At 43.9% G+C, this 17,572-nt stretch overlaps 1 protein-coding gene and 1 long non-coding RNA gene across 4 annotated transcripts in view; one reads left to right on the forward strand and one right to left on the reverse strand.

The window, feature by feature from the left end:
• Positions 1–17,572, reverse strand: part of ak7b (adenylate kinase 7b) — a 97,817-nt gene that overhangs the window by 19,282 nt on the left and 60,963 nt on the right. For 2 of the 3 annotated variants that reach the window (XM_069916047.1, XM_069916043.1), the window contains 3 exons: positions 17,216–17,436; positions 319–477; positions 77–227 (listed from right to left, as the gene is read on the reverse strand). In XM_069916047.1, coding sequence (XP_069772148.1) covers positions 171–227; positions 319–477; positions 17,216–17,436 — 437 coding nt within the window. In that variant the 3' untranslated portion in view covers positions 77–170. Of the gene's footprint in view, positions 1–76; positions 228–318; positions 478–17,215; positions 17,437–17,572 lie in introns of those variants that run through there. The other variant, XM_069916046.1, reaches the window with a different exon arrangement.
• The window catches only part of LOC138753256 (uncharacterized), a 36,066-nt gene continuing 29,823 nt past the window's right edge, over positions 11,330–17,572 (forward strand). Inside the window, exon 1 of the long non-coding RNA XR_011351063.1 lies at positions 11,330–11,512. This is a non-coding gene — a long non-coding RNA (uncharacterized lncRNA). The remainder of the gene's footprint in view (positions 11,513–17,572) is intronic.

The following is a 17,572-nucleotide window of genomic DNA, read 5'->3' on the forward strand; positions in this document are numbered from 1 at the left end:
ATGGACTCTGGTTTTGCATACACCAACGTACTGTTCCAATGAGAAGTTACACTCCACACTCGAAATTGCCAGAGACTCATGTGTGAGAAGTTTTATTTCTGACAAAGATGCTGGTAAATAATCAACTTTTGTCTCATTTCACAGCATTTCCTCCTCACCAGGTGAGCCAGTCATGGTTGTGTATAGGCTACTGTCAAGAATGGGAATCTGGTTGTATCATCCTGGATCTGTAAAGATATGCTGATTACATGAAATGTCCTGTTAAATAAAGATAACTCATCAGATTGATTATTGGGCAAGTATGAGAAAAATCCTTACCAGAAAGTCCACTGGGTCATCAGGTCTGATTTTGCAGCACTCAATCAACCCCTGGGTCAAGGTAGGCATGACATTCTGCATTAAATAATTTCGTAGTGGGATGGAATGTGCTTCAAGAAATTCGTGTTCTTGTTTCTTTACCTCTTCTAGACGCTTGTTCTGCATTAAAAAAAAACAGAAGTATTAATGTTTCAGCTTGCACAAAAGGGTATGACCCAACATTGGTTAAGTTAGTGGACTAATATCTAAATGCTTGGATCTAGAAAAATGAGACTGAATTCCACTATAGCAGATAGACAATTTAAATTCAAGTAAATAATTAATGGAAACCATGAAACTTTTGGGACATTGCAAAAATCTATTTAGTTCACTAATCCTCTTTCTGGGAAAGAAATGTACTATCCTTACCTGTCCTGCTTTGTGTCCATCACTTCAAAGCAGAGACAATGCCATTCAGGGAGTGAGTGGTGCTGGATGCTTATTGCAGCCTTTAGATCGAGTCTAACAGGTATAGTCAGTTACCACTATTGTGTTAAAGAGATCAGGCAGGCATTAGGATATGGCTCAGTAGAAGAGGTGAGAACTGATTCCTGTCTGGAATGCCCTTGGTTACTCTCTCTCTCTCCCCCAGCTTACTGGCAAAGTTTGTGTGATGGTTTCTTTATCATAATTCGCATAATTAGTTATTCTATAGCTAATATTCTACTTTCCCTCCTTGACACTCGCATTTTAAGTAATGCTAGGGGTGGCACTTTTAGTCAATTTTAGCCCTGTTTCCTTCATCAATTTTTCCAGCTTAATTTTTTAATGATCTATTCGCACATACCACTATTCCTGCTGTCTGGGTTTCATGAGAGTCGTAGAAATATTGCAGGATCCCCAATTCCTTATTCAATTCTTTATTTATCTCAGTTACAAAGTGAGGGCCATTATCTGAGTTCAGTACCTCAGGCTGTCCATAGCAAGGAATTATTTCCCTTGATAAATTTTAAACTAATTGTGAAAACACTATAATTTTAACAATTAAAGCAGCAATATTTATAGCAATGTACTCACAATAATTCAGTAAACAGATTATAAACACAAAAAAATGGCCTCATGGCAAGAGGAAGATCTGACATGGTGTCCCTTTATTGACATTGTTTTATTGGCATGCAGCATTTTTTGCTATTCTTTTTTACTGTCTACTTCACTAAAATTTTGGATGCCACTATGTCTGTAGTGAGGCATTTACAGTAATATTTATCATTCCCTCCTTGCCAGTGTGGGTGTAATTGTTCACATAAGCAAGTAACAAAGATATCAGGTACTGTCTTTGGCTTGGCTTCGCGGACGAAGATTTATGGAGGGGGTAAAAAGTCCACGTCAGCTGCAGGCTCGTTTGTGGCTGACAAGTCCGATGCGGGACAGGCAGACACGGTTGCAGCGGTTGCAGGGGAAAATTGGTGGGTTGGGTTTTTCCTCCTTTGCCTTTTGTCAGTGAGGTGGGCTCTGCGGTCTTCTTCAAAGGAGGTTGCTGCCCGCCAAAGATGCACGGTTTGAGGCGTTATCAGCCCACTGGCGGTGGTCAATGGGGCAGGCACCAAGAGATTTCTTTAGGCAGTCCTTGTACCTTTTCTTTGGTGCATGTACTGTACATGTTTATTTATTACTGAGTGTCAGGATGTGGGGGGGGGGGGGGGGATCCCCTCTATCCCCAGGGTTGGGTCTCAGTGGCAGAGATTTCCCTCTGCTGTAAAAAACAGCTTTTAATTTTCTCACTGTCCCAGTTGCCCAGAAACTTGCTGTCTGCCTGCTCACTTTGGTATCTTGTCTCTCTTAGAGAGTTGCTGCAGTTCAATGGAATGGAAATTTTTAGGCATTCTTCGTTAATTTTCAATTTAACCGATTATTGATTGAATTTAATTGCAGTTTTGTATGAAAACTTGGCCAATTTATGATTGAGATTAAAGAGTCCTCATCTTAAAGAAAATTGGAGTGTTTTTACCAAAAACAAGGGTGGTTTGAAAGTGAATATTGTGAATGAAAAAAGTAGCAGTAAAAATGTACCCTGCAGTAAACATTTAGAAGCTCTGTTTTCTCAACAAATGTTATGTCACACATGTACAGCTCACTCTGAACCACTTCTTAACATCCTTATGTGGGGTATAATTTGCCTCCAAAGTATTTCTTGCAGGGTTTTTGAACCATCAAATGCCGCAGCATCCATTTAAATCTGAAATGAAAAAAGAACCAAGTTCAATTTGTCCTCAGTGGTGGCCAGTCGGAAGATGGGGTGTTGTTCTGATTTGCAGGTGACCTTTTTCAGCTTCTGAAATTCATTTAAAATGAAAGAATTTAAGACACAAAGTTGTTATTTACTCCATGCTGTTATTTATAGTCCATTAGAGCAGCCCCCCAACCTCCCCAGTCAATCTCCTGAGACAAAAGCCCCATCTAGCCTGACTGAACTTTAAGTAGTAAGTTTGCAGACTATTAAGTAATTAGCCAGATCATTCGCACCTATTCAAGAAGGGGTCCATTTGAAAGTTTTCTGAAAGAAATAAATGACTCTTATGTAAATTCAAAAAAATGATCAAGCAAACCTGCTTCCCTGCTAACATGAAGTAATGTATTGTGGCGGCTCACCACAAGGCAGGTGAACTGGCCCCGCTTGTAAGCCACGCGGCGGGGCAGCTGGCCAAAATGGCGCCATCGGGGGTTTCCCTTTTTTCCAGCATGGGGCTCAGAAACCCGTGCTGGGGGACCACGTGACTCCCAGGTGATGTCAGCGCCCTCCAGCGCGGTTCTCAGCCAGGTCCGGGCTGGGAATATAAGTGCAGCTCAGCAGCCTGCAATAAACTAGTCTGCTCACTGCGCTCAACCTGTCTGATTGTGTGTGTTATTGCAGGAGCAGGTGTAGCCGCTGCTACAATTGGTGACCCCGACTGGTTCAAATGTCTTTGAACCCATCAAGAGTGAGCCTGGGATCAGCGCTATAGCCGTAAAACTGCCTGAATTCTGGGTTCAGGAGCCGGAGACCTGGTTCGGCCACGCGGAGGCCCAGTTTCACCTCCGCCAGATTTTGTCTGACACAACCAAATTCTACCATGTGGTCGCTGCCCTGGACCAGGCCACCGCCAGACGCGTGGCGCACCTTGTTCAGCACCCACCCGCCGAGGACAAATACGAGACCATCAAGCAAGTGCTTACTGGGTCCCTCGGTGTATCCAGACACCAGCGTGCCGCTCGGGTGCTGCACCTCAACGCCCTGGGGGACAGGTCCCCGATGGAGCTGATGGACGAGATGTTCACGCTCATGGATGATCACACCAACTGGCCACTTTTCGAGCGCATCTTCCTCGAACATATGCCCGGGGACATCCGCCTGCTGCTGGTCCAGGAGAGCTTCACTGATCCGAGGAAGGTCGCCCAGAAGGCCCAAGAGCTATGGCTTGCACGATTCCCGGAAGGCTCAGTGGTCCAGCAGGTCACAAGGCACAGGCAAGACCATCCCAAGCCCACCCCCAGTGCTGCAGTAGAGCACCCGGCCCCTGCAGGGGCCCCAAAGAGCATAACCAAGACCACAGCATCCGCTTCAGGCCTCTGCTTCTACCACCAGCACCAGGCTCGGAAGTGTCGTCAGCCCTGCTTGTTCCAGGGAAACGACCAGGCTGACTGCTGTTAATGGCTGCGGTGGCTGGCCAAGGTCACAGCCTTCTCTACCTGTGGGACTCAGTCAGTGGCCCACAGTAAATCATTGACACTGGAGCCCAGATCAGCCCGCCAACGGTCATCGAATCTAGGAACCGACCTCGGGGACTTCCCCTCCGTGCGGCCAACGCAACAGCAATCCAAATGTATGGAGACAAGACAGTCCACTTCCAGATCGGCCAACGGAATTTTGCTTGGAGTTTCACCATCTCATCCCTCCCGACCGCCATCCTGGGTGCAGACTTCCGCCTCGTATACGGGCTTCTGGTGGACATTCAAGGTAGGTGCCTGGTGGATGCCTGTACATTCTTCGCTTCGATGCCTCCCACTCAGAGCAACCACAGATGGCCATGATCAGCATGCCCAGAGACGAGTTCCAGCGGATCCTGGACAAGTTCCCGACACTCCTCAAGCCACCGTTCTCTCCTGCCTCGCCGCGCCACGGGGTGTTCCACCACATCCCCACCTAGTGCCCGTCGGTTCACGCCAAGGCACGCTGGTTCACACCTGACAAACACCAGGTAGCGAAGGAGGAGTTTTTGCACCTGTTGGAGCTGGGGATCATTCGGCGGTCTGACAGCCCGTGGGCCTCGCCGCTCCACCTGGTCCCGAAAGCCTCCGGCAGCTGGCATCCCTGCAGAGACTATTGACGGCTCAATGAGGCAACCGTTCCTGACCATTATCCCATCCCTCGCATCCAGGACTTTACGGCCAACCTGGACGGCGCAAGGGTCTTCTCCAAGGTTGACCTGGTGCGCGGATATCACTAGATCCCGGTACACCCTGAGGACATACCCAAGACAGCCATCATCACCCCCTTTGGTTTGTTTGAATTCCTGCACATGCCATTCGGGCTCAAGAACGCCGCTCAGACCTTCCAGCGCCTCATGGACTCTGTGGGCAGGGACTTGGATTTCATCTTTATTTATTTGGACGACATCCTCGTCGTCAGCAAGGACTGGGCGTAACACAGGGCCCACCTATGTGACCTTTTCTCCCGGCTGGCTGACTTCGGCCTTACAATCAACCCGGCCAAGTGCCAGTTCGGGAAAGAGTCCATGCAGTTCCTGGGCCATATCATCACGGCCAAAGGAGCCACGCCCACTGCTGCGAAGGTCGCCACTATCAGAGCGTTCCTACGCCGGACAGCCTCAAGGGGCTGCAGGAGTTCGCGGATAAGGTCAACTTTTAGAACCGCTTCATCCTGCGAGCTGCGCGTATCATGCAGCCGCTTTTCGCCCTCATCGCAGCCAAGCACAAGACACTCGCTTGGAACCCAGAAGCCTGCACCGCATTCGAGGCCGCCACACTCGCCAACCCCCACACCGACCTGCATATGTCGATGCCTCTGCCGCAGCCGTCGGTGCTGTCCTGGAGCAGCAGGTGAATGGACATTGGAAGCCGCTGGCATTCTTCAGCCGCCTGCTCCGCCCGCTGGAACCTAAGTATAGTGCCTTCGACCACGAGTTACTGGGCATGTACGTGGCAGTGCGGCATTTCCACTATTTTTTGGAGGGGAGGACTTTTACCATTTTCACCGACCAGAAACCCCTCACCCAGGCACTTGTGATGGCAAAGGATCCCTGGTCGGCCTACCAGCAGCGCCATCTCTCCTTCATGTCGGAGTTTACCACCGACCTTGGGCACAAGACGGGGAAGGACAATGTGGTTGCCGATACACTCTTGCGACTGGCCATCTGCATGCTGACGCCCGGCCTCGACTTCCACCAGCTTGCCTGGGATCAGGAAGCTGATGAGGAGACGAAGGCCTTCAAGACCGCCATCACCGGCCTATGGTTCCGAGACCTCCCGACTCCGAGCAGCGAAGGCACCATCCTGTGCGATATCTCCTTGAGCACCCCGCAGCCAGTGGTTCCCCAGCAGTGGCGCAGGCAGGTCTTCCATCACATCCACGACCTTTCACATCCGTCCATCAGGTCCACAGTCTGGATGGTGGGAGAATGGTTCATATGGCATGGGCTGCGGAAGCAGATCGCGGGCTGGGCCAGAACATGCACCCATTGCCAGACATGCAAGGTGCACAGGCACACCAGGGCGCCCATACAGGAGTTCGAGCACGTCCAGGAACGGTTCAGCCACATTCACGTGGACATCGTGGGGCCCTTACCCATTTCCTGGGGAAACCGTTACCTGCTTACGGTGGTGGACCGCACCATTCTCTGGCCCCAGGCGATCCCGATGCCAGACGCTTCCACTGACTCCTGCTCCCGAGCACTGTTGCATGGTTGGGTCGCCTGGTTCAGCATCCCGGCTTACCTCACCAGCAATCGGGGTGCCCAGTTCACATCTGCGCTCTGGGCATAATTCGCCAACAGGTTGGGGATCTAGCTACACCGCACCACGGCCTACCACCTGCAGGCCAATGGACTGTCGAACGTCTGCACCGCCACCTTAAGTCGGCGCTCATGGCCCGCCTCACTGGTCCCGACTGGACAGACGAACTGCCTTGGGTGCTCCTGGGCATCCGCTCCACTCCCAAGGAAGATCTGCAGGTGTCATCAGCTGAGCTGGTCTACGGTGCACCGCTGGCACTACCTGGTGAGTTCATCAATGCACCTCACACTCCCCAGTGGTCGCCGCACGAACTACTTCCTCACCTCAGGGCAGGCTTGGACTACTTTGAACCCCCACTGCCGCCCAGGCATGGTACCCGCCCGTCTCACATTCCCGGCGAACTGCTTTCCGCAGAGTACGTTTTCGTTCGGCGGGGGCCGACCACAGCACCTCTGCAGCGACCGTATGAGGGGCCGTACAGGGTTGTACAGCGTTCCGACTCAACGTTCACACTGGACATCGGCAGCAGGCGGGAGCTGTTTACCATGGACAGGCTGAAGCCAGCGCACCTCGATCCCACCAAGCCCGTGGTTTTTGCCCAGCCCAAGAAACGAGGCCGTCCGGCAAAAAAGGACATTGGCACCGGTTCTGGGGTGGGGCGGGGAGGGGGGTGGGTGGCTGTGTGGCGGCTCACCATAAGGCAGGCGAACCGGCCCTGCTTGTAAGCCACGCAGCAGGGCAGCTGGTCAAAATGGCGCTGCTGGGGGTTTCCCTTCCTTCCAGCACGGGGCTCAGAAACCCGCGTTGGGGGACCACATGACGCCCAGGTGACGTCAGCGCCCTCCAGCACGGTTCTCAGCCAGGTCCGGCAATAAACTCATCTGCTGACTGAGCTCAACCCGTCTGGTTGTGTGTGTTCTTTCAGGAGCACTGTCGCCGCTGCTACAGTATCAACAATGTACACTGATAAATGGCTTCTTTTTACAAACATGCTTTTGTTCATAATATGTTTCATCTATGGATAGTGTCAGTAGAAAATTTAAAGTGGGCTCTTGAAATAGCACTTAAAATGGTATTGGTATCTATATACAGATGAGCAGAACAACAAAGGAGTAAGTCATTCAGGGGAGTGTGTGTGTGTGTGTCTCTCTCTCTCTCTCCCTCAAAGGTGGGGGTCTGGGTATAAGTGGACAGAACTTTATATATTTTTAATCCTGTTGCTCTCTGCTCTCGTTCGTTTCTATAAATCGTCCGGATCTGTATTTTTCCACGCTATAAATTTAGCGGTTTTTTCTCAAGCTCATTAATATTTTAATAGTTAACTGTCAAATTTTTAATCTGAAATGATAATTTGTGGTCTTTAATGTAATGACCTCTACAGGGCTTCTGTTTTGACACTTGGAAGCCTTCACTTAGCACCTTCTAGCTTGACATGCTGGAGAAAGGTTCAATGTGTGTCTTTTTGGACAAGCTTTTACTGTTTCTGCTGTGGCCACCCTCTTTTTCTTTTAATTGTCATTTTGTTTTCTCGTTACTTTATTAATCATCAAGCACTTTTGTTTATTTTCCTTATCCCTCTTCTGTTGATGTTTATCGCGCCAGTCGCACTCTGATTGTAATACCTGCCATGTTTTTTGTTGTCCATTTTGATTGCTAACTGCTCTGCCTCTTCTGCTTGCGTTAACCCTCCAATTCTTAGTCCTTTCCTCGTCCCACTTTTTGTGAGCCTCCTCCTTCCATCCTCTAATTCTATTTTCCCATTTCTTAGAGGTGTCTTTTTGCCACAGCAGTTGTTCAGCGTTGGCATTTGTACCGGTATTCCACGTCCCTCCTGCTGGCCATGTTTTATTTCCTAGTTTCTGACAGAATACGGTATTGTCTACAATGGTGAGAATTAATATAGCACATTGTTTGCCCTGGGTACCCATCCCAGATTTTATCGATAGCCTGGCCCATTTCCCAGCCTTAGTTCTGAATGATCCCGGATGGTATTTCCTTGTGGTATACTGTACTGACTAAATCATCTTTCACTCATAGGAAAAATTTAGCGCAAGTTATCGAAGTATCCTGATTCTGAGTAGTGAAGTATCATAATTGAATGGGGTGAAACACCATTTCTGAATAGATTAAATAGACCAGATTGGTTATGCAACCAGCTACCCAAAATGATACTCAAGTGTCAGAACATAACTTTCCACTACCAGCCTCTGAGATATTTGCGTGGGTGGTTGTATCTTTTTCATCTGTGTACTGACATTTGCAGTTGGCAGGACAGGATTATAGACTATCCCTGTAGTCAACCCCGTAGTCAATGGTCGGATATCGTAATTTATGAACCTCTCCTGTTCAACTAGTTCAAATAGGTTACATAGACCGGTTGATACTACAACCAATTGCTCAAAAACGACACCCAAGTGTGGACGATTCCCTTAAATGGTAGAACGTCGCCGTTAATTTGCAGGCTTCAGACTCAAGGTATAAAGAACGCTTTGGTCGAGTATTGCACAACTCGCCACACAACTTGTTTCACAAGAGCCAAACTTTCTCCTGCAGTATTGTGTATCTTTTTCATCTTTTGGGATACTGGAAAAATCTATTTGGTTCATTAATCCTCTGTCTGGGAAAGAAATGTCCTGCTCTGTGTCACAGACTCAGCAATGCAAATGAATCTTCATTGCTCTCTAAAATCGCTCAGCAAGCGACTTAATTCATAAGCAAATAGAGAGGTACAATAAATGCAAGTGAAGTCCATATCTTGTTTTTGAATAGAAAACAATTAAATCCACATATTTATAAAATACATATCATGACCATTATAAACCAAAAAAATTCTCAGTAATTAGTTGTCAATTCTGTCAATCAATTAATTAGAAATAATTACACTGCATTATGTGCTCGAGGAATCCCAGTAAATACATAAAAGCAAAAATGATGTACATGTATAGGGAAGTTGAACAAATCTAAATTTACTCAGTCTGTTTTTCCATTGAAGGTTAATGAGGCAAAATGCATGCAGAAAAATTCAGTTTTGGTCATGTGTCAATAAGATATGAGAGTCAAAGGAATTATGCAGAAATAAGTAGTTCATATTACCCTAATGATCAAACACAAGTTTATCATCTTCCAGAATGTTTTTCATTATAGATTGAATATATGCAAAATTATAAATATTAATAAACGTTATTATGCCCAAAGGGCAAGGTAAAAAAAAAACAATAAATAGAAAGGAAGACAACAAACACTGGAAATACAAAATGAAAAAATTTCTGGAAATGCACAGCATCAGTATCTGTAATGAGTACAAACAGACTTAGACCTTCTGTCCAGTACCTCTTCTCCAGAACAACTTGTTTACACAGTATTTCTCAATCTGTGGTCTGCCACAATGAAAAATTTCATTAAAAAAATTACATTAAAAAAAAGTTGTAATTCTTTCTTTTTCAATGTGTTTATTGGTTTCATCAAGTAAATGTTACACAGGTACATGAAAATAAAATAAAGTATTGACAAATCACATATAATAATAAAAATGGTGTTAAGACCTATGTTAAAAAAAGAAAAAAAACCTTAAAAAAAACACTACACTAATTGTCGATCCCCTCCCTTTGAAGGCTTTCAAAGGTTGTAAATCTGAAGAGAAAAAAACATAAATTCTCAAAATATTTTCCCACTACAACAATACCAGCAGCAATAGAAATTCATCAAGAAAATGGTAACTATAAACGTAACCCCACTATGTGCAAATATGTGGCAGGTCTCCAAACCATTACAGTTTAGGCACAGTTGTAAAAATAATCCATTTTTAAAGTTCAGTCAGTTTTGTGTTGAAACTCAGATTCTTTAAATTATTTTTTGAATATTTTATTTATCATTTTCCAAACTTAAACTCATTTATCAACATTATCAGTTTCAATGTCAATTGCATTGACTACAATTTACAATAATCAATTCTATACAAAGTTTTCAGATTCTTTAAATGATTGCTCAGAAGTAATTATGGAGTAGGTGTGAGGCCTCAGACCTCAAAACTCACAAAATTCTTGTAGAGTTGTTTTCAGAGAATTGTTTCTTCATTCAAATGATTTTTACCTCTCTTGCATGGAGGTTTCAGAAATTATCTTTTCTTCCACGATGATTTCACAAACCCCAGCAAGGGTTAAATGAAGTAACCATTTAAAAATGGTTATGTTTCAAAGGCAAGATTAATTTTGCTTTTTTTCAATCAAAAAGTGACCAGTTACACTGGACACAGCAGAACCGTCTGTTCAAGAGACAGTGGAAAGTGGCCAAAACAACTGCTTTGGAGTTCCTCCTTTTCACAAGGAGAACACAAGCAACCATCCTTCTCCAAGGATTGTTACTGCATTTCTGACCTCAATTGAAATTGGTTCAATACTTAAGATGCAGCTTTTCAAATGTCTTTAATTATATGACTTGTCATCAAAACCACTTCAAATTTATGTTAAAACAAATGACTTCGTCTGTTTACTGTTTTCTTTCTCAATTCCAAAAACATATAAAAAAGCAAATGCTCTCTTGTTTGACCAAATGCCCTTGTTGAGCAAACATCAGTGAGTTTAGGTTTTTTATGAACCAATTCAATTCTAATTTTTATTGTTTATTTCAGCTTCCACTGAACAATGAATTTGCAGACAAATGGTCCCGATATTTGCCAGCTGACATTTCAAAGGGTTCTCCGTGTGTGTAATGGTGTCCCTGTTTTTCCAGCCCACAAAGTCCCTTACTAAGAAGTAGATATACTATATACCTGAAACACAAATCTGTCACACTGGGAAGGGGCTCAAGTTCACCAGCTACCCTCCCTCTGGTGGTTTGTGGGCTTGTTATGGCTGGTCTGCAATAAATAAAGAAATGCCTTATGATTTCCTATCAATGTAAAAAGGTTGAGAATAAAAATGTTAACAAAAATTACTGGTTCTCCACTTAGCTCTGGATCACCTTGAAAACAGCAACTCATAAATATTTCTGTTCTTCATCGACTTCAGCACTTTATTTCCTCAGTGCTGGCCAAGAAGCTCCAAACCATGGGCCTCTGTCACCCCTTTTGCAACTGCATCACTGTCTGGTATGAATGTGCCAACACTCAGGGCAAGAAAAAACTCCAGAGGGTTGTTAATTCGGCTTGGGACATCATGGGCAGCAGACTTCTCTTTATCATGGATACCTACAAGAGGCGGTGTCTTTAGTAAGTAACCTCTTTCCTTGTAGTGCTATCAATTAGACCCAGACCAGAAGTCAAGATTACAAGCATATCTTACATGCTTGATTCCAAGGCAGTACTGAGGGAGGGGATTGGGTGGTTCTGCCTTTATTAGGGATCCTGAGGGGAGGAGTTACAGTATCAGGAGTGGGTCAACCAGTACAATGCACGTATTACAGTGTTCCACCACATTCACCGCTTCTTTTGAAACAAAGTCCAGCAGGGTAAAATGTCAAAGGCCATTCAGAGACTATTTACAAGTTCAGCCTGTCCATTGTTTTCATCTATCGAACTGACTGTTGTAGTGCCAGCTGTGGTGTAGCTGTTGGCTGAACAGAACCAGTTGGGGCTGGATCGGCGGGGGTGGGGGGGGGGGGGGGAGGTTGTGGGCTGGGGTTGGGTCGATGCAACAGGTGGCATCAATGGAGTCGGATACCTGACTGTGTCCCTGGTAGTCATGGGGGAAGGAGGGGCTATGGTTTGTTGACCGTGGTCAGTCCAGTGGGTGCCTCAGTTGTGGGAGCTCCTGCATGTGCTAGGTCCTGGACAGAGACAGTGTTTCTCTGCCCATCCTAGTATTGCATGTGGGTATTCTGGGTGTTCACGTGGAGGATGTGGACCTTCTCAACCAGGGGGTCTGGTGTGGCTCTGGAGTAGCACAGACTCTGGGGTCATCAGCTAGACCAGTAGTATGGTTCTCAATGCCGACCTTCAGGGAAGGAGAATAATTTTTCATGCGGGTAGCATTTGTGCAGTACAGAGGAAGGGCCTAGGCATGGTGCACCTCTGGTAGGACCTTTTGCCACTGGGAGACAGGCAGCTATTTTGACCTGAGGGCCAGGAGGACTGCCCTCCAAATGGTGCTGTTCTCCCTTTCCACCTAGCCATTCCCTAGGGGGTTATAGCTGGTGGGCCTACTCGTGGCTATGCCTTTGGCCAGCAGGTATTGGTACATCTCCTCACCCATGAATGAGGATCCACGTTCACTATCTGGGGTATCTGAAGAGCATGAAGTGGTTACGCAGGGGCTTAATAACTGTGGTCATGGTCATATTTGGCCAGGGGATGGCAAACGTGAATCGTGAGTATTTGTAAATGATGTTGAGAAAATATTCGTTCTGGTTTGTGGAGGAAAGGGGGACCTTGAAATCCATACTTAGATGTTCGAAGGGGTGGGTGGCTTTGATCAGGTGAGATTTCTCTGACCGGTAGAAGTGCGGCTTGCACTCTGCACAGACCATGCAGTTGTGGGTTAGTCCAGATCGGAAACAGCACATCCCACACCATCACATTGAGCACAGGGGCCCCTAGGGCTGTGTGCTCAGCCCTTTGTTGTTTACCCTGCTGACCCATGACTACGTAGCGAGATACAGTTCTAATCACATCATCAAGTTCACTGACAACACGACTGTGGTCGGGCACATAAGCAAGAACAATGAGTCAGCTGACAGAGAGGAGGTGCAATCACTAACGGACTGGTGCAGAGACAACAACCTACACGTGATCATCAAGAAAACAAAGGAGATAGTGGTGGACTTCAAGAGAGCCCAGGGGGATCATTCTCCGCTGACCATCAACAGCTCCACTGTTTTTTGTTTTTTTTTTAAATTTTTTATTTTTCACACCATAAATCACATTAGCCATGCTACACACTTTTTCTTTTTCACACATACACAGTGACTTTTTCTCCCCCCCCCCCTCCCTCCTCCCAAGCCACCCCCCCACCCCCCCCTCCCATCCATTTTAGGTATACAATCTAGGTTACATTAAACCAGTCAGATAATGTTGTCATTCAACAAAAATACACCAGAAATTCTACTGAGTCCATTCTTTTCTTTCCTTCTCCTTCCATCAACTTAGGTAATGATTGTCCCTGGTAGGTTTTCGCTATTGTATTTAATGTAAGGCTCCCATATTTGTTCGAATATTTCAATATTATTTCTTAAACTATATGTAATTTTTTCTAATGGAATACATTTATTCATTTCTATATACCATTGTTGTATTTTCAGATTATCTTCCAATTTCCAGGTTGACATAATACATTTTTTTGCTACGGCTAGGGCTATCTTAACAAATCTTTTTTGTGCATCCTCCAAATCAATTCCAAATTCTTTGTTTTTTATGTTACTTAGAAGAAAGATCTCTGGATTCTTTGGTATATTGTTTTCTGTTATTTTATTTAATATCTGATTGAGATCTTCCCAAAATTTTTCTACTTTCTCACATGTCCAGATTGCATGAATTGTTGTTCCCATTTCTTTTTTACATCGAAAACATCTATCAGATACTGTTGGGTCACATTTATTTAACTTTTGAGGTGTAATGTATAGTCTGTGTAGCCAGTTATATTGTATCATACGTAGCCTCGTATTTATTGTATTTCTCATCGTTCCAGAACATAATTTCTCCCATGTTTCCTTTTTTATCTTTATATTTAAATCTTGTTCCCATTTTTGTTTAGTTTTACCATTTGTTTCCTCATTCTCTTTTTCTTGCAGTTTAATATACATATTTGTTATAAATCTTTTGATTATCATTGTATCTGTAATCACATATTCAAAGTTACTTCCCTCTGGTAACCACAGACTGCTTCCTAATTTGTCCTTCAAGTACGATCTCAATTGGTAATATGCCAGCACTGTATCTTGAGTTATATTGTATTTATCTTTCATTTGTTCAAAGGATAATAATCTATTTTCTGAAAAACAATTTTCTATTCTTTTAATCCCTTTTTTTTCCCATTTTCTAAAGGAAAGGTTGTCTATTGTAAAAGGGAGTAGCTTATTTTGCGTCAATATTAGTTTTGGTAATTGATAATTTGTTTTATTTCTTTCTACATGAATCTTCTTCCAAATATTGAGGAGATGATGTAATACTGGAGAAGTTCTATGTTGTACCAATTTTTCGTCCCATTTATATAATATGTGTTCAGGTATCTTTTCCCCTATTTTATCTAATTCTAATCTCGTCCAGTCTGTTTGATGATGTGATTAGAACTGTATCTCGCTACGTAGTCTATATTTTCCTCTAAGTACCAATACATTCACGTATGCACATTATACCTATTCACTCTTATACCTCTTTACCCACATACATATCAATCGTGATCATTTTTACTCTCATTACACGTCTTCATCTCTCCGTCTATTTTGTAGTTGTTCTGCAAATTTTCGTGCTTCTTCTGGATCCGAGAATAGTCTGTTTTGTTTTCCTGGAATAAATATTTTCAATTCCGCTGGATGCTTTAGTATAAATTTATACCCTTTCTTCCATAAAATCGCCTTTGCTGTATTGAACTCCTTTCTCTTCTTTAGGAGTTCAAAACTTATATCTGGATAAATGAAGATTTTTTGCCCTTTATACTCCAGTGGCTTGTTGCCCTCTCTTACTTTTTCCATTGTTTTCTCCAGTACCTTTTCTCTTGTAGTATATCTTAGGAATTTTACTAAAATAGATCTTGGTTTTTGTTGTGGTTGTGGTTTAGAGGCCAATGCTCTATGTGCCCTTTCTATTTCCATTTCTTGCTGTAGTTCTGGGCATCCTAGGGTCTTAGGGATCCAATCTTTTATAAACTCCCTCATATTCTTGCCTTCTTCATTTTCCTTAAGGCCCACTATCTTTATGTTATTTCTTCTGTTATAATTTTCCATTATATCTATTTTTTGAGCTAACAGTTCTTGTGTCTCTATAGCTTTTTTATTAGATTCCTCCAATTTCTTTTTTAAGTCTTCTACCTCCATTTCTGCTGCTACTGCCCGCTCTTCCATCTTGTCCATTTTCTTTCCCATTTCTGTTAAGGTCATATCTATTTTGTTCATTTTCTCTTCTGTGTTGTTTATTCTTCTTCTTAAATCATTAAATTCCTGTGTCTGCCATTCTTTAAATGACTCCATGTATCCTTTCACAAGAGAAAGTATATCCTTTATCTTGCCTTTCCCTTCTTCTTCTATTTCACTGTACTCTTCCTCTTCTTCTTCCTCTGGGTTGGCCATCTGTTGTTTCTTTGTTGCCCTTTTCTTCTCTTTTTTCTTGTTTCCATTGTCTTCTGCGTTCTCTTCTTGCTGCAGGTGTTCTGCAGCTGTCGTTGCCGGCTGTGGAGATCGACTCCCCAGCTGGTCCCCCCTCCCGTCGGTGTGTTTTTTTTCATGCGCGGTTGCGCACTTTTACTTGGCTCAGCGAGCCATTTTTGTAGTCCAATTTCTACCGACCTGAGGAAGCGGGTTTCTCTCTCCACAGCGGGCCTCTTCGAACAGGTAAGGCCTTCTCCTTCTTCCTCCGTTGTCCTCTCTACCTCTCTTCTTACCGTTGATTTTGGTTTTTCTTTTTTTGTCGCCATCCTCTTTCCACCTTTATACTCACTTTTCTTTAACTTTTATTTCTGTGCCTTTGTGTTTTCCTTTGTTTTTTCCGACTTTTCTGGAGAGGGCTGGAGTTCACCGTCCGGCCACTACTCCATCACGTGACTCCTCCCCCAACAGCTCCACTGTTGAGGTAGTCAAGAGCTCCAAATTCTTTGGCATGTACCCGGTGGAGAATTTCTCCTGGTCTCCCAACACCAGAGCTATTGCCAAGAAGGCCCAACATAACCCAGATTGCAAAACAGTTTTTTCCCCTCAAGCCGTGAGACTTCTGAACTCAGGGGAGACAAGACATGCATATGTGGCATGATATTTACAAGTGATATGTTACTTATAAAAACATTTCTGATGCAATTTAGCCATGTAAATAACTAGCTCCATGGTCTGGAGAAACACTATCTTGTTTTCACAGTACACTGAAATGGTTATGGTATGAATGACAAATAAACGCAACTTGACTTATTTAAATGCTGACAAGGGAAATGACCATATGGGCATTGGACCTAATCAATGACTGGATAAGGTCGAACATCCAGGTGCCGAGCAATATAGATATTATATCTTGGGAAATAATGGCATGAAGAATATGAGTTAAATTAAATAATGTTTTCAAATAATGAAGGCTGAGCTGAGTTTTTCAAGCCAAAGTCTGCAAGAAAGACATCAACTTCTGCAATAGAGCTGGTAATCAGAAGGTTACCATGTTATTAATTGACAGGATTCTGATGGCAAAGAGAAATGTTGAAGGAACCTTAAAGAACTTTAACAACAGTGACTAGGGGATCAGAATGAAGACTCGGCAGAAGCCTTTCAGGCAGGCACTGACGTGCAAAAATATTCTGTTATGCATCAATATACTTATTGTCTGCCAAAAACATTAAAAAAGAACATAAAGATGAGGTGGTAAATAATAAATATATTTAAGTGTGACAGAGTTAGTGGAAAAAGGACATTAAAACATGGACTTGCTACGTATTCTTCTTCTACCATTTTTGCCACCCTTGTCATTTTCTTTGAAGAGAATCAGTAACAACAAACTCAATCAGGGACTCATTTAAGGACTCCTACTTTTGATTGTTTTTTTTTCTCTGTAGTGAACAGTTTGTTTACATTTAGATGTACCTTGAGTAGCTTTTTTCTGCATAACCAGTAAGTAGTAATTCTGCCTCGCCAGCAGGAAAAAGGAGTCAAGTCATGTGACGTATGTACTCTGGCAATAAATCTGAAATCTGAATCTGGGGTAATTTGACGATGACTGAATGTTCATGAAGATCAGAAGTAAGATGCTATTGAAAAAAGGCAGAAAATTCTACCTTCCCACACTTACCCACTCCTCCCACCGTGCTAATTTTTCTGCGGCTTCCTCTGCCTCCCTGCGTTCCTGCTCAGTTCGCTCCGCAGCTTCTTTGGCCAGACGCTCGTCCGCTTCCTTGCGCTGCAGTTCTTTCAGTTCTTCGACTGTGGGTCCATAGTTTTTGGCCTTCCCCACAATTTGAATAATATCATGGACTATAGGAGTGTTTTCTTCATCATTGTCTTGCGAAACATCTGAAAGCAACAGGTTTTCTTTCAAGCCCGCTTCAATATCAAAAACATGGCAGACAATTCAAACTCAACCGATGACTAACTTTACAATGATTTAGGAACATGTGATGCCACTGTGCTGGAAATGGGTAGTCCTAGA

The sequence above is a fragment of the Narcine bancroftii genome, chromosome 2 (genome assembly GCF_036971445.1).
Source record: "Narcine bancroftii isolate sNarBan1 chromosome 2, sNarBan1.hap1, whole genome shotgun sequence".
In the NCBI taxonomy this organism is placed as follows: domain Eukaryota; kingdom Metazoa; phylum Chordata; class Chondrichthyes; order Torpediniformes; family Narcinidae; genus Narcine; species Narcine bancroftii.